General features: G+C 33.8%; 1 protein-coding gene across 6 annotated transcripts in view; it reads right to left on the minus strand.

The window, feature by feature from the left end:
- Positions 1–6281: 6281 nt before the first annotated feature.
- LOC141450635 (fibrillin-2-like) overlaps positions 6282–15903 on the minus strand; it is a 146989-nt gene continuing 137367 nt past the window's right edge. For 4 of the 6 annotated variants that reach the window (XM_074121227.1, XM_074121228.1, XM_074121226.1 and 1 more), the window contains 7 exons: positions 13678–13853; positions 12157–12351; positions 11963–12067; positions 10446–10583; positions 10038–10142; positions 9784–9951; positions 6282–8341 (listed from right to left, as the gene is read on the minus strand). In XM_074121227.1, the coding sequence (XP_073977328.1) occupies positions 8129–8341; positions 9784–9951; positions 10038–10142; positions 10446–10583; positions 11963–12067; positions 12157–12351; positions 13678–13853 (1100 nt within the window). In that variant the 3' untranslated portion in view covers positions 6282–8128. Of the gene's footprint in view, positions 8342–9783; positions 9952–10037; positions 10143–10440; positions 10584–11962; positions 12068–12156; positions 12352–13677; positions 13854–15903 lie in introns of those variants that run through there. The other 2 variants (XR_012456202.1, XM_074121229.1) reach the window with 2 other exon arrangements.

Consider the following 15903-nt stretch of genomic DNA (forward strand, 5'->3'; position numbering starts at 1 on the left):
GTCGAAAATTGTAATATTCAAAAAAGGCCGCGATAGAGCTTCAAAAGATTCGTTTTTTTACGCAGGCGAGCGAATTGAAGTGGTGGAAACCTTTAAATATCTTGGTATTCTGTTCTCAAAATCTGGTGTTTTCAATTTAACTTCCAAAGATATGATTTCCAGAGCGACTGTAGCAATTTCGGCTACGAAAAACGTTCTGGTTGGCTCAAACCTTTCGCCCTGGGTCTGTAAAATAAAGATCCTTGAAAGTTGCATTTGCTCCGTACTTTTATACGGAAGTGAATTTTGGGCTCTCAGGTATACAGATCAGATAGAGGTAGTCCAATCAAAACTGCTTAAATCGTTGTTTTTTTGGCAACGTAACACTGCTGGCTACATGGTCAGAATCGAATCGGATAGACTTAAGCTAGAATATTTTGTTTTTAAACGTGCTCTGAATTGGTTAGTAAAGCTATTGGATATGCGTAGTGACAGACTGCCGAAAATTTGTTACAACAAGTTATTACTGATGGATAATTCCACCAATAATATTCAAAAATATAATTGGGTTTCTCAAATAAAAAAATACTTTTTTGAACTTGGTTACGGGTGGTTATCGCATCAACAAGATATGTGTCCCATAAATAAGTTTAAAAATAATATACTTAATGAGGGAAGGGATTAGCTATGAGGTTAGCATACTGGACTCCCACGCGGAGGTCCCGGGTTCGAATCCAGCAGCTGACCCTTAGATTTTCTCTTCCTAGGAGCTTCTTACAGCTCACTGTCCGGTGATGGACAGTGTTGTCTGTAACGAGAGAACACTGTCCGGAGGCCGGCAGTGCACTGGAAAAAGCTCCGGGCGCTAATGACCTCAGCTGTTGATGCGCCAAAAAAAAAAAAAAAAAAAAAAATATATACTTAATAACCTAAAACAAAGGTTAATCAATAGAGACCTGGAAAGAACCATTAACTCTACCTACATTTCCCTTTATAAACTCTTAATTAGAAATAAACATTTTAATTCATATGTAAGGTTGAATGTATCTTTTGAGCTTATAAGAATAATTAGTCAAGTGAGGATGGCCTCTGATAATGTTTGTGTATTGAATGTTAAAGGTGACCGCCATCAAATAAATAGTCAGGAAATATGCTCAGTTTGTAATTATGAAAATGAGAACCTTGCACATACATATCTTTATTGACTGTCCAGGCTATGCCTCAATCAGAAATAAGTACTTATCAAAATGCCGACCCCTCACAGCCGAAAATATTCTAAATATTAAACACAAAAGCCATTTACTCGATGTATACAATTTTATCACTGCTTGCCTTAAATTAAGAAAATCTATACTGCAGACGTAGCTCTATTTTCTTTTTGTTCCTTATTTATTTCTATTTTATTTTTATTTTTTATTTTTTGGAATATTTTCCGGCTATTTTTCAATAAATTAGTTTATTTTTATTGATTTAGTAATCGAAGAAGCATTTGACAAATCATAGCCGCTTCAAAATAGTTAGCCAGAGAAGTAAAATAATAATTGTTAGATTTCAACTGTAAACTCCAAAGTCAATATATCACTGTTCTTTTGAAGTTCAATTTATGTTAATATGTTTATTTCTGTCTGGTCACTCTGTATTGTTTACTTGTATAGGAGTTCTATATTTTATTTCATTCTAAATTTCTTTTGGAAAAAAGTTATTCATTTCTGTTTTAGTTTTCTAATTAATATAACTTTTCATTTAACTAGTAAGTTTTATGTTTGGTAGGCACAACACAACTCTCCATCTATAATGTACTCATTGTATGAACATGGATGTAAAACAATAAATAAATAAATAAATAATAGCTAAATCACCTCCACTCTAATTTATGTTGTACTCTTCCCCCAACTTTAGTTGTACTACCAAAACTTAAGTGCTGCTACATTTTTCCACAACACTTTTCTCATGATATTCTTCCCTTCTTGTACTCTTTTCTCTCAACTCATACGTCTTTAGCCGAAAACACTTCCGGAAGGCTTTTTTTTCACATGCCAAGTGCTGCAGGTTTCTGTCGACAGCCAGCTCCGTATAGCTTTCCACATTGTTCCCTTCACAGCACTAACACTTTCTTTGCAATTTTCGTCAACACAGTACAAATTTCTTTCTTCCGCTGAAGCTTCTAAAGCACCGATGGTGGAGACAACCTGTTTAGAAGAGGTGAGGGGAAAACAATTTGTATAAAGCGAACAAATAAGTTGATTGGAGCCGAATATAAAGAGGAACAAGCTCTATCGGAACTGGAGTTCGAGGTGGAAGCATAAATAAATAAAACTAAACATTAAAAACTCGTCAGAAAGAAAAGGTAGAAAGTACCTCAATAATTGTAGAAAACCGTGAGTATCCTCACCAGATTTTTGTCATGGAAAAAAGCTAGTGAAAAGTGAGGTCTGCTTTCCTCGCAAGGTTAAATGGACTATCCACTTTTTTCAGACAACTTGCAGTCCCTGCATCTTATCCTACCGTATAACTGGGTAAGCTCACAGTGACATTACTCTTTTCTATAGTCTATAGAAACTGTTGATTGCAACTGTATCTGTGTTTAGCTAACCTACAGACAAACTCTAGTTGATTACCACACACATTCTCATAATTAAGCAGTACAATGGTACTGATTTACGGCCCGATGGCAGCTGTATTAGATTATCGCACGTCCGTTGTTCCCGCTATTCTCTAAGCCAGTGGTTCTTAACCAGTGTTCCGCGAACATGGTCCAAGTGTTCCGCGAAATTTCAATTTTAAATGTATTGAAATTTAGAAACTTAGGAAAGATACGAAAACAAAAAATTGTTCTTTTTTTTTTAATTTGAATTTAATTTTAAGTTCTTGCTAAATACCGAATTTCAAATTATTTAATGTTAGTGTTCCGCGAGAAAAATATATACATATAATTGTGTTCCGTGTCTATGAAAAGGTTAAGAACCACTGATATAAAGGATTGAAAATTTTTTGGGTCATGAAATTCTGTAAAATTGTGGCCGTCCTATATCTCCCACTGTGAACCACGTATTGATATGGAATTTTTTTCTCTTGTACACTTTGTTTTTCTCAATTAAAACTGTCCGGTAGGACAGTTGTATAAGGATTGATCGTCAAAAAATGCACGAAAAAGCGTAACGTTAAAAAACACCCAACTTTGACAATTTTTTTCTCTTTTTCTATAAAAGATAAAATTCCCAAATTTTCTTTAAAATATAGGGCAAACCCTCCTTTATAACTGTAATTTTTTTGCAACCCCCCAGACCTAATAGATTTTGAGAAAAAAGTTGCCGAAAATGAGCAAAAACGGCATTTTCAGAAATTGTTGTTGTTCTTCTTCTTCTTCTTCTTGTTGTTGTTGTTACCTTTTTTGTAAACTACGTAGCGCCTAAACGCGAGAACCGATTTTCATGAATGAGGTGACATTCGATTCGGAATTTTATGTAGATGTGCCTTTTGGGGGGCTCGACGCTGTACACCGAATTAGAGAGGAGTTAGCCCCCTTTATGTAAGGCCCCCTTCAAAATTATTATTACTAATTACTCTGTAAATCTTAGCCCGATTTTAATAAAATTTGGTAGGATGATAGAGTTAGGGCTCCCCTACGTAACATTAAAGCGGCGATCTGCTCTTACACTAGTTAAGGGGAAGTATAGCAATCGTTTCAAATTATCGACAAGTGAACTGATTTTCATGAATGAAGTGTCATTCGAATCGAAATTTTGTACAGATTTGCACTTTAAAAGTCTCGTCGCTACGCCTCATATGGAGGGGAGTTTGCCCCACCCAAGTAAGGCCGTTTCTAAAACTATTATTACCAATATTTCTATAACGCTTTGTCCGATTTTGATAAAATTTAGCACGAAGAAGTGATTAAAGCTCCTCTACATGGCTGTGAAGTGCCATCATGCTCTTACACCTACTAAGAGGAAGTACTGAAATCGTTAAAATTATCAATGGGTGAACCTATTTACATTAATGAATTGTCGTTCGATTCAAAATCTTTGCCTCTTTGCCTTTTAGGGAGAAGTACTGTAATCGCCCGTTTATTTTTCTTACTCCTCTTAAAAGGAAGGTCTGAAATCGCAGTTTAAATTTGCTTTTTACGTACAAATACCTTCCTATTTTATATAAAAAGGCTTTCTCAAAAAAATTGTTATTGAGGATGGTTTGGGGACCGCAACTATAATCATTCTTTAAAAAGATCTCTCCAGTGGTAGTTACGGTTCCTACTTAACACCTTATCAGGTTATAATGTTAGAATTGCTTATTCCAAATTTAAAAAAAACAGTAAAGCAGATATGTAACTTAGCAAAATAGACAAAAATGAAAATCTATCCAAAAGGTACAAAAATCTCCTTAACAAAAACTTACAGTTTAAAAAGTTAAGTATAAGGGTTGATTAAACGCCAAAAGGTACACAAATCAGCAAGTACCCAACATTTCATTCAAGCTTAGTTGATATAATTTAAGTAATTTTGCTGCATTAACTTTTCCTTCACATTTTTTAGAATTTATTAGATGTCACAGAACCTTATGCTGGCCATTTTCATCTACAAAAAATTTGTTCAAGTAGCACTGTAGATTGACTGTAATATCTATTAATCTATAATAATCAAACTATTAATTACAGGTTAAAAAGAAAACGTTATAAAAAATAAAAAAAATTACGAGGCTACAAAATTTAAAAACTTTTTTAAAAAAATGCTTACACCAACATACATCAATGATTTCGATTATTTTATTTTTAATAAAAATCGTTTGTTTAAGTTCATTCTTCGATTAAAGTAATTGTTACTTTATGTAGTAGTCAAACGTTTATAATAATAGGTAATAATTATCTGGCTTTATAGAAAATAATATAGTTTTCTTCAATCACACTCTCAATGTAGCTGTTCTTCTCACAATGTTATATATATGTTATGTAATATAAAATAAATAAGTATTGCATACTTTTAGGACAGATAATTATTCCAGTATTTTACTGTAAGTAAAATTAAATTACAATTGAGAAATGAATAATTGTTGAATAATATACTTGTTATTAACTGTGTGTTATTTGTGCTCACGAATATTTCGGTTAGACGAATTCAAGTCTGAAATATTGTTTTAAATCCTCCGTGATTCAAATTTAAACAGTAGCCGACTCTAACTTTGTCTTTTTCTACTTTAACATGCATGTATAAGATGTGACAACTTCAGAATAAAGGGCATATTAAAGATAAATCAGAAGAATAATAATTATTTGGAATAGAGTTAAAATAAAGTACCTATTTAAAAACGAAGATATAATATACATTTTATCATAAGTATAACCAAATAATATTATGAACGAACTGGCCAGCATAAGGGTCTGTGACATCTAATAAATTCTAAAAAATGTGAAGGAAAAGTTAATGCAGCAAAATTACTTAAATTATATCAACTAAGCTTGAATGAAATGTTGGGTACTTGCTGATTTGTGTACCTTTTGGCGTTTAATCAACCCTTATACTTAACTTTTTAAACTGTAAGTTTTTGTTAAGGAGATTATAAACTATAGTTATTTTGTGCACAGATCTAAAAAGGTAGAAGATATAAAAGGTTGAAAATTTTTTGGGTCATGAAATTCTGTAAAATTATGGCCGTTCTATATTTCCCACTGTGAACCACATATGGAATTTTTTTCTCTTATACACTTTGTTTTTCTCAATTATAAACTGTAGTTATTTTGTGCACAGATCTATAAATGTAGAAGATATAAAGGGTTGGAAATTTTTTGGGTCATGAAATTCTGTAAAATTATGGCCGTTCTATATCTCCCACTGTGAACCACGTATTGATATGGAATTTTGTTCTCTTGTACACTTTGTTTTTCTCAATTATAAACTATAGTTATTTTGTGCTCAGATCTATAATTTTAGAAGATATAAAGCAGTGGTTCTTAACCGGTGTTCCTCGAATATGGTCCAAGTGTTCCGCGAAATTTCAATTTTAAATGTATTGAAATTTAGAAACTTAGGAAAGATACGAAAACAAAAAATTGTTCTTTTTTTAATTTGAATTTAATTTTAAGTTCTTGCTAAATACCGAATTTCAAATTATTTAATGTTAGTGTTCCGCGAGAAAAATATATACATATAATTGTGTTCCGCGTCTATGAAAAGGTTAAGAACCACTGCTCTAAGCCTTGTCGATTAGTTATAAGAAAGGATGGATTTCGTTATTTTTATAAGGCTGGCTCATATTAGCTTTTATCTCATAGTTTTTTCTTAAATCTTTCCGGAAATCAACCATAACAATTTAATTGAAAAATTTTTATTGTAATTTTTACAAATACGGTATAAACAATTATTTGACAAACACCTACTCTACAACTCATTTACAGTTTCAACTCTCACTCCAGTCGTAAATATGTATATATATTAAACATTTTTATTGATTTTTTACAATTAGATCGATATAACTGTGATAAAATAAATAATATTACCGGTAAAAAATGGCAGTAATTTAATTACAATTACAATTTTGTTTATACTTCACATAAATCTGTGGATTATTTAGTCCTTACAATTAAACTCCCAGTCAAAAAATTCGCAACACCTATAAATTTCGTTGTTTTTTTTTTAGATTTGGTGCCTTTTATCTTACTTCTTGTAATAGGATTAATTTATGAATTAGAGATTAGAGACTAAATTAGAGAATTTAGTGATAGTAGGGATTGCTAACTACCTTTGTTACTCATTATTTGTCAACAAACGAAGGATTAAATGTTTATCCTGATTGATTTCTCATCCTCTTTCAGTCTGAATTTACCTTTACTTTGCCACTTACATCAGTTTCTTTCTTTCTTCTTTATTCAAGTGATAATGAGTCGTTTAAGCTGTGATGGTTCAGTAAGAGTAATAACTGTTCACGAAGAAGGAAAATCTTTGCAAAACAACGCTAATTGCCTTGGTTTTCATTTCTCCACTATTTCAAGGGCCATTAAAAGGTACAGAGAGAAATGGAGTCACTCAAGACGACCAAATTCAGGACGGTCAAAAGTCACAGATCCCATTGATGATCGTTTTATTAAAATGCAAGCGCTCAGCAAACGCAGTTCTACAGTTTCAAGCATTAAAAACTTGGTTGCTGGTGTTCGGGGGAACACGATCTCAGAGTCTACTGTTAGAAGAAGGCAGAGAGTCAAACCTTTCATCCAGAAAGCCTGTAAAAGGGCCTCTTCTTACTGCAAAACACCGTAGACAGAGACTAAGATTTGCAAGAGAACACCAAACATGGATTGAAGAGGAATGGAAAAATGTCCTATTCACTGATGAGGCGAGGGCAGCTCTAAACAGTCCAGATGGCCGTGGGAGAATATGGAAAAGACCTGGAGAACGGTACAGTCAGTGCTGAGTGTCTGAAACTGTGGTATTTGGGCTCGATCATGTTCTGGGGTGGCATTTCTTGGGTAGCATTTACCAAGTTGGTACCAATTCAAGGAGGGGCCTTGAATGTTTTAAGGTATGTGGAGATGATTTTAAAAGATCATGTAATGCCCTTCGTGCCATTCATTGGTCCTGAATCATTGCTTACGCATGTTAATGCCCGGCCACATAAGGCAATATGAGTTTTTGAGTACTTCAACGCAACCGGTATCCGTAACTTAAAGTGGCCAGCAAGAAGTCCCGACCTTAACCAAATCGAGCATGTGTGGGACAATCTTAAAAGGAAGTTTCGGTCACGGGATCCTTCTCCTACCACACTTGAAATAATGAAGACTGCTGTATTGGTTGAATGGGACAACATAAACCAATATTTTATTGAAAATCTTTTTAGGGGTTCGCCAAAAAGGATGGAAGTCGTTATTAAAGCCAGAGGAGGCAATACCTCTTATTAAATTCTGTTCTAAACCTCAAAAATGTACAATTTAAATAAAAAGAAAAAAATAACTTTTTATGTGGTTTTGAAAAAATTTTTGTTTTAATTAAACATGAGTTCAATTTTAATTTTTTGTTAAATAAAATTCATTATTCTTGACAGACTTTGTTTATTGTGAACTTAAGAGCATATTTGTGAAATATAACACCTGCTTGTCCCGAGAAATTCTAAAATTTCTGGGTGTTGCAATTTTTTGACTGGGAGTGTATTTTTAATGTATACACTAAACCACAAGTATCTTTATGTGTAAGACGAGAGGTTGTTCTACAGGAGACTTAAATAGAGTAATATTTAATGGTTTTCCTGTAATCTCCAAAATGAATACACCAGGAACTTTCAGTCGTCGTTTGAAGTGAAGTGCCCAAACACCGTGCCTGTGAACCATCTCGAAATGTCCATTCTCATTCCCACGAGATACTGTGTACTCATAACCATTCTGAAACATTCATCAAACAAATCGTAAAAAGACGGATATTATTACTTTCTCTGACCAAAATAATGTGTCGAAAATGTGGTTAAGTCTGCCAGTTGCTGAATATCTTTGATTTTATCCGTCATAGGACGCATGTTTACGGACAACAGAAGCACCGCACAGAACATAAAATTATGCCTTCTCACCAATATGAATTAAAAAGTTGACTCAATTTCTCAACACTTAACGAGATCAAATAGTGATTGGGCTTGAACAAAAACAACACACTCAGCTGCTTCATGGTCATAGAATCGGCACTCGAAAGAAGACTTCGCTGTTCTATAAGCTAGTTTTAATTCAAACGGCACCTTACTTTTTAGCCATTTTGTCTTCATTCCTAACTTATAACTTCTCTGGATGTAATTGCAGACTGGTTTTAAAAGAGAAGTTGGACCTAACGGTACAAATAAAAAACATAGAAAAGAAGTAGCTATACCTTCAAAAATTAACAATAACATAAAATGGAAGGACGCTCTGATGCTCTTCTTGTTTCCTTTTTTGTAAACGTTGCGCTAAAGGCTGAACCTATTTTCTACTCGAAAATTCAGCCAATTTGAAACGTTCTAAAGAGTTTTGTGTTTTATTTAAATGTGTCCCCATATTAAGATCTATGTTGAAGCAAAAAAAGTACTAAATAAAATAAATAAACAAACGAGGATGTACCCTATATTTTAAAGATAATGTGTGGATTTTATCTTTTAATAGAAAAAAAATTAAAAAAATGGTAAAAGTTGCGGGTTTTTTAATGTTACGCTTTGTCGTGCAGGTTTTTACGATCAAGGATACATCAAACAGAGTTAAGAAGGATAAAATCAAAAATATCATCCAAGCACTGCGGCCCTACATTAAATTTATATATTCAAGGTGTACACGGAGGAGAGGTCGAAACTTCGGAAGGTAATTCATTAGCTCAAACGCAACAAGAAATATTCTATTCACTTTGGCCCGATTCTCAATAGCGTCCAAGAGATTTGCATTTTTAACTTTTCCGTCGATATTCGCGTTTTCCACCATAAAAACTGTCGTAACTTTTCTACCCTTTATTAAAAATTGTTCGAATTATTCAAACAAGGAAGTGGGAAATAATTGTGGCAAATTTTTAGTTTCTTGACTACACTTGTTTGGTAACTTATCTTAATGACATAATGGAGGTTTTTTTCATCAAAGTTAATTAATAATAATTCAAAAATGTAATGGTAACTTTCTTTTTGTTCCTTCTCCAAATATTGATTAGTTTTGAATTATTATTAATTAACTTTGATGAAAAAAACCTCCATTATTTGATTAAGATAAATTTAAGATAAGATTATCAATAATATTAGACGTGTAGATTCATCATAAATTAGGCATCGCAGATTCAGGGGCAATTCGAACAATTTTTGTTAATACAATAGATAAAAACTTACTTTGACGGCTGGCATAATTTTAATGATTCTTAAGCGATGTTTTGTTTGCAACAGTGTAATTTTTAAAATTTTACTCTCATGTATCCATTTGGGCTTGAGATGGCCTGCTGCATTTTTGTCAGTACTAGAGAAAGTGTTAGTGTGGTGCCTCTTATGTCTTGCAGTGTTCTGAAAAATTTTACTAATATAGTTTACAATAATAACCATAAATTACCTATAAAATATACATAAATTAAAAGTAAAAAAAAAAAAACCTTATATTTCCAGAGGTGCCTTCGCCTTACAGAGATTTCAGAGTCATATTTCTTTCGTCTAGCCAGAATTGTGCCGTTAGTCATTCTTCGATGTCTACCATTTGTCTGATACAGTTTAATAATAATAATAGAGTACTATATTAAGGAGATATTTTTCAGCAATGACCAGAACATTTTTTGAGAATATTTTATTCTCGCAATACGTTTCGGGTAATAATAGTAAACGTTGTCAGGCGCTTCTTTAGAATTAAGACAACTTATTAAGCTCTACATTCTTAAAGAAGCTACAGAGCTAATTGAATCCAAATAGGGCAACAGGTGAAAGTTTATTTTTTTGAAAATTCTTTTTCAGGCAAAAAAAAATCTTAAAAATTGTACCTGGCGTATAAGCAAATTATGTTCATTTACCTTGCATGAAAAGCACCCTTCCGTGGAAATAATTTTTCCGCTTGGTATTCTATAGGTTTCAGCTGCTTGAAAGTGCCTGAATATAGTTGTGTCCATTGAATCATAACCCAGGGGATTTATTGTGGAAAGACAGTGCCCCTGAACAATTGAAGGAAATATTAATCATCTTTAGCATTTAAGGGTAAGGATGAGATATTTTATCGTTAATATGTACTTCTGTTTTAAGAGGAGAGTGGCTTGAGAGTTTTAGTTAAATTTTAATTTATTACCTTAGGTTGTTTCAAAAGTTCATGGAAATCTAAGTTTGTGAAAAGTAATAAGTTCATAACGGACAGATTTAAAGGTTAAGAGAGTATTACAATGCGAAGGAAGCAAAAATCTCTGTATATCGAAAATGAGTTTTACCAACAAGCAGTACACACCTTGAACCTCATACCTCGAAAATGTTTTTTGAGACTTACAGTAAACACTATGAACCTATGGAGGTATTTAGTCAGTGCAAAGAGATGACTGCTGATATAAAAATGGAGCAGTTTTGCTCATCATGGTAGACGCCCTATAATCCCCTTATGTTGACACAGACACGTCTATCGCTTCACCGAAGCTAATGTTGAGCATTTATTTATTAATGTAAGGACTTCTACATCAATTATTCGGATTCGTGATGTTTTTATATCTCCTCCATCTTGCTTACAGCTATATGGAGACCACAGTAGTACTACTGAAGAATCGTTTCATAAATCTTCTTTCAGTAGAGCAAACATCCACCAGGCGATTATAATATAATATTCCTTCCTCAACATGATCAAATAGCTACTGTTCTGATTCTAGACAGGTACAGCAGGCGTAAAAATCGTCCATAAAGCGTTAACGAGACAGCTGTATCATTTTTGGTTAAAAAATATTTAAAATAAGTATTTCCTGTCCTTAAAAGAAGTTGAAACACATTTTACTGAAAATACATACTGACAGGAGAGTAGAATACAACATTCAAGACTTCATGTAATACAACTTAAAGAAGGTAGGCTAGAAAATTCTGATTTGCCAAAAAGGGTGATGTGGCATATCTTGATTGTGGTTAAGATGAGAATATAAGATCATTATGCATGTTAAATAATGGAACCATTGTCGGAAACAATCGTAATCATTGACGATTTTGTGGTGAGTTTACGGTTGCAAGGTTTGCATACTTACAACGCTTGGTACTCGTCTCGTAGTTCTAGTGTGGTTTAAGTTTGTGTAATTTGTAGGAGGTGTTAGTTCTTAGTCTTTCGAGCTTTGACGTATCAAGTTTCACTTTTTAAAACTTTCACGTTATTTTTTATTGGTTATAAAACCCAAGATATCAGGGGTTAGAAGTCTTAGAATCAATGGGGGTAACTGTGTAAATTGTAATCAGAGGAGTCCAATAGACCTCTTATTAGGAAAATAATTGGAATTTGTTTTTGAGTTAAGTGGGCAAGCAATTGCCCTTGGCAAGATGTCGAGTCATGATGACATAGTAGAATAAAACAAACCTGCCCTAATTTTTGGTATCCTGAGGGGCAACCGCAGGTGTATCCACCATGGCTAGATGGGAGACATCCAAAAGAACATAAGCTTCCAATGCACGAAGGACTTATCTGTGAAAAAGTGTAAGATATTCATTAACAAAAATAGTTACTTTATTTTTTAACTACTTAAATGTGGAGAGAGAGAGAGAGAGAAAAACCTGTACACATGCAGACAGTGTTTGGTCGAATTGGAAACCATCAGCACACCCACATCTGTAGCTTCCCATGGTATTCACGCATTTGGAGTCCCCACATGGTGACCTCGTGCACTCATCTTCGTCAACACAATGGTTGTAGTATACATGCTTAACAAATCCTTCCGGACAACTGCATCTATAGGTACCACGAATGTTCTAAAAATTAATTTAATTAATTTTAATATCTTATAGAACAATTTTTCTGCTTCTAAGAGATTGAATTGATGAAGTTTGTAATGACTTCAGTAAGGGCTGTCCAAAAGGCGACACTCTTTCGAGGCTTACGGTACGGCCACAAAGTTCTTAAACATGCGTTTAAAATAGCTGCTTAAATAGTAGAAATTGTGTGAAGGCTTAAAGGTTAATGAATTTTGTATGTATGTAAATATTATAAATAACCCAAACATTTAATAAGCAAAAGATTTGCTTATCCGGTACAAGTTTGTTTACTAAAAATGCATGTTTGTTTATTTAATAAGCAAGTTATTTGAAAATGTGTGCTTGATAATATCTTTGCTTTTATCTGTTTGTATGACTGATGAATGAAGAGATAGGTATAAGTTCATCAGTTTGGTTGGAATATTGTATTATATATTGTATTATTTATGTTATTAATATTGTTGTATACGTAAATTGGATATCGACCCGTTTTTTATTTAAAAATAAAAATTAAAATATCGAGTACATCAACACATCCTGTATAGGTTGAAGTTCTTCAGGTAGTCTGGAAAATCGAATTCACCCAACCCATCTTGTATAATCCCTATAATCTATAAATAGTCTCTTTTTATATTCTCTGTATATAGTGTAAATATATATCTTACGTTTATATTTTATATTGAGTACAAAGTGGTGCGAGGAATACCGAATAGTCCACCCCACTAGTATGAATGTTGGCAAACAAAAATGAGTTGCGTTAGGTTTTTAGTTTTATGGTGTGCATGTATTTATTGGATATTGTCAGTTAAATTCGCGAATGAATTTGTAAAGAATAGTTGGTAGGCTCTTACAGCTTTTTGACACATATTTGTTTATTTATGGCTGTATAAAATAATGTCAACGCCAAAAAAATCCGTCATATCACGCAGGTTTATTTTATATATTTATACATTTTTATTGAATAAAAACGTGTGCTACGACGGATAAAATCAGAGAAGGTTATTTATTTAATTAAGAGTAAAAATGAGAGGCCATTAGTCAGGGCCGGATTTTCCTATAGGCTTTCTAGGCTTCAGCCTAGGGCCTCAGGATCAAGAGAGGCCTACATTAAAATTGTTAGCAAAGTTAAAATTACACTATTCTAATAACAAAATGTTTCATTTAACATATTGATATATATCACAGTAGTGATGTATTTTATTATCTCTCATGTAATTTACAAACTTAAAAACGGGAGGTGAAAGGGCCTCATAAGTGGAATAGCCTAGGGCCTCCTTTCCATCTAAATCCGGCCCTGCCATTAGTAGTTTTAGACTGGACTACCTGGCAACCGTGTTCGCACTTGGTATCATCTGTACATTCGTCTTTGTCTCGGCAAAATTCTCCCGTTGAATCCAATTTGAAACCTCTTGGGCAAAGACATCTAAAACTTCCTAAGGTATTAATGCAATTACCTGGAGGTGGGCAGTAACCCTCGGAAGCATCGCATTCATCAATATCTGAAAAATAGTTTCTTACATTATTCATAAAAAATAAACTTGTTCCCTTCTTCTAATGTAGAAGGTGGAAATTTTGCGATCATGTTAAATTTGGGAAAATGAATTTCGAGGCCTTGAAGTCCCATGAGACAAAAAATGTTTTTTGAAAATGAACTTCTCTTTTTGCAAAGTGGATAGGTCTAGTGCCATTTTCTGAAAAAATAAAATCTACTTACAATTAAGGAGGGCATAATAATTTTTTACTACTATGAGGTCTTTCATGAATGGGGTCATGGCTTAGATTTTCTCTATACTTGGTGTGTAATGTACTGGGACTTTCACTTGAACTATTTTTCTAGAAAGTTTTGACCTAATCTGCAGAGTAGATACCCAAGGCGTGGCCTAATTTTGAAGGGATTATTTATTTACATATTTTACTACATAGTATGTAGACAGTTGGGGATAGCCATTAGTTTTTAGTGTAGTTTTGTTCCATGCATCTATTTGTAATTACAGTCATTGTAATAGTGTTAATATGATGAGTGTAGCTTCCACCAGTTTGAATTAGCTGTTGTCATTTTTTTTTTGTAAGTATTTAAGAAGAATGACTATTAGTCATTCGATCTGAGGCGACCTTGTGAAAGAATTTCTGAAAGGAGTAGCGAATGTGTACGAATCGTCTGTCTGATAGGGATCGCTGTGAATAAGGTAAGTTTATTTTCTTTTGCTTTGGTATGAAAGATGTGTCTCAACTCAAATTTTTCGATATACATACATACATACATACATATGTACGAGGGTCGTTTGAAAAGTCCGTGCAAAAATAAAAACTACTTAATTTTTTGGGGTAAACCTTTTTTATTTTTCAACGTAGTCTCCTTTTAGGCTTATACACTTCGTCCAACGCTGCTCTAGTTTGTTGATCCCTTTCGTATAATAGGATTTGTCCAAGTCTGAAAAATAGCCATTCGTTTCTGCAATCACCTCCTCGTTTGAATAAAATCTTTTTCCCGCCAGCCATTTCTTAATATTGGGTAACAAATAGTAGTCCGAGGGAGCCAAGTCTGGAGAATAGGGGGGATGTGAAACGATTTGGAACCCTATTTCCATTAATTTTGCGACCACAACTGCTGAGGTGTGAGCTGGTGCGTTGTCGTGATGGAAAAGGACTTTTTTGTGGGCCAATCGTGGGCGTTTTTCTTGCAGCTCGGTTTTCAAACGGTCCAATAACGATGAATAATAAGCACCTGTAATAGTTTTACCCTTTTCCAGATAGTCGATGAGGATTATTCCTTGCGAATCCCAAAAGACAGTCGCCATAATCTTTCCGGCCGAAGGAACGGTCTTCGCCTTTTTTGGCGCAGATTCCCCCTTGGTAACCCATTGTTTAGATTGTTCTTTGGTCTCAGGAGTGTAGTGATGTATCCATGTTTCATCCACAGTGACGAAACGACGCTTAAAGTCCTGCGGATTCTTCTGGAACAGCTGCAAACCGTCCTTGAAACACTTCACACGATTTGAAAATCACTCGACTTCCTCGATTCAAACGAATGCCAAACACAAAGAAATAGACCGATCTGGCTGAAACTTGGTGTGTGTTCTTCCAAGAGATGCTACTAACTAGTGATGGGCTATTTGAGCGGACTCGTTCCATTGGAACGAGTCCGATGGTGGAACGAGTTGATTCAAATCCCTATTTTTAAAAAAAGTGATTCCGCCCCGCCCCAAAAAATTTAGGCAAATAAAAATGAAAATGAGGCAGCAGAAGGTTTGGAACGATTAAACATAAGAACAAATGTCACGCAATTTATTATATTATTATATCATTAAATGTTAGCTTTCCCAGTTAATAACAAAACTATATTTCTTTAACACACATTGAGTACTATCCCTAATTTCCAATTGCTCTGATAAATATAAAATTAACAACGTAATACAAATATTAACACAAAAATAGGCTAGTCAAATATAAATTAAAGCAATGCAGTTTTGTCATTATCTAGCTTGACCACTAGAAGACTGGAGTTAACTTACTTCAAGAGTATTCAAGGTAGAGAAACGGAAATGGGTA

Source organism: Rhodnius prolixus, unplaced genomic scaffold (genome assembly GCF_049639745.1).
Source record: "Rhodnius prolixus isolate KJV_2025 unplaced genomic scaffold, Rpr scaffold_8, whole genome shotgun sequence".
NCBI lineage: Eukaryota > Metazoa > Arthropoda > Insecta > Hemiptera > Reduviidae > Rhodnius > Rhodnius prolixus.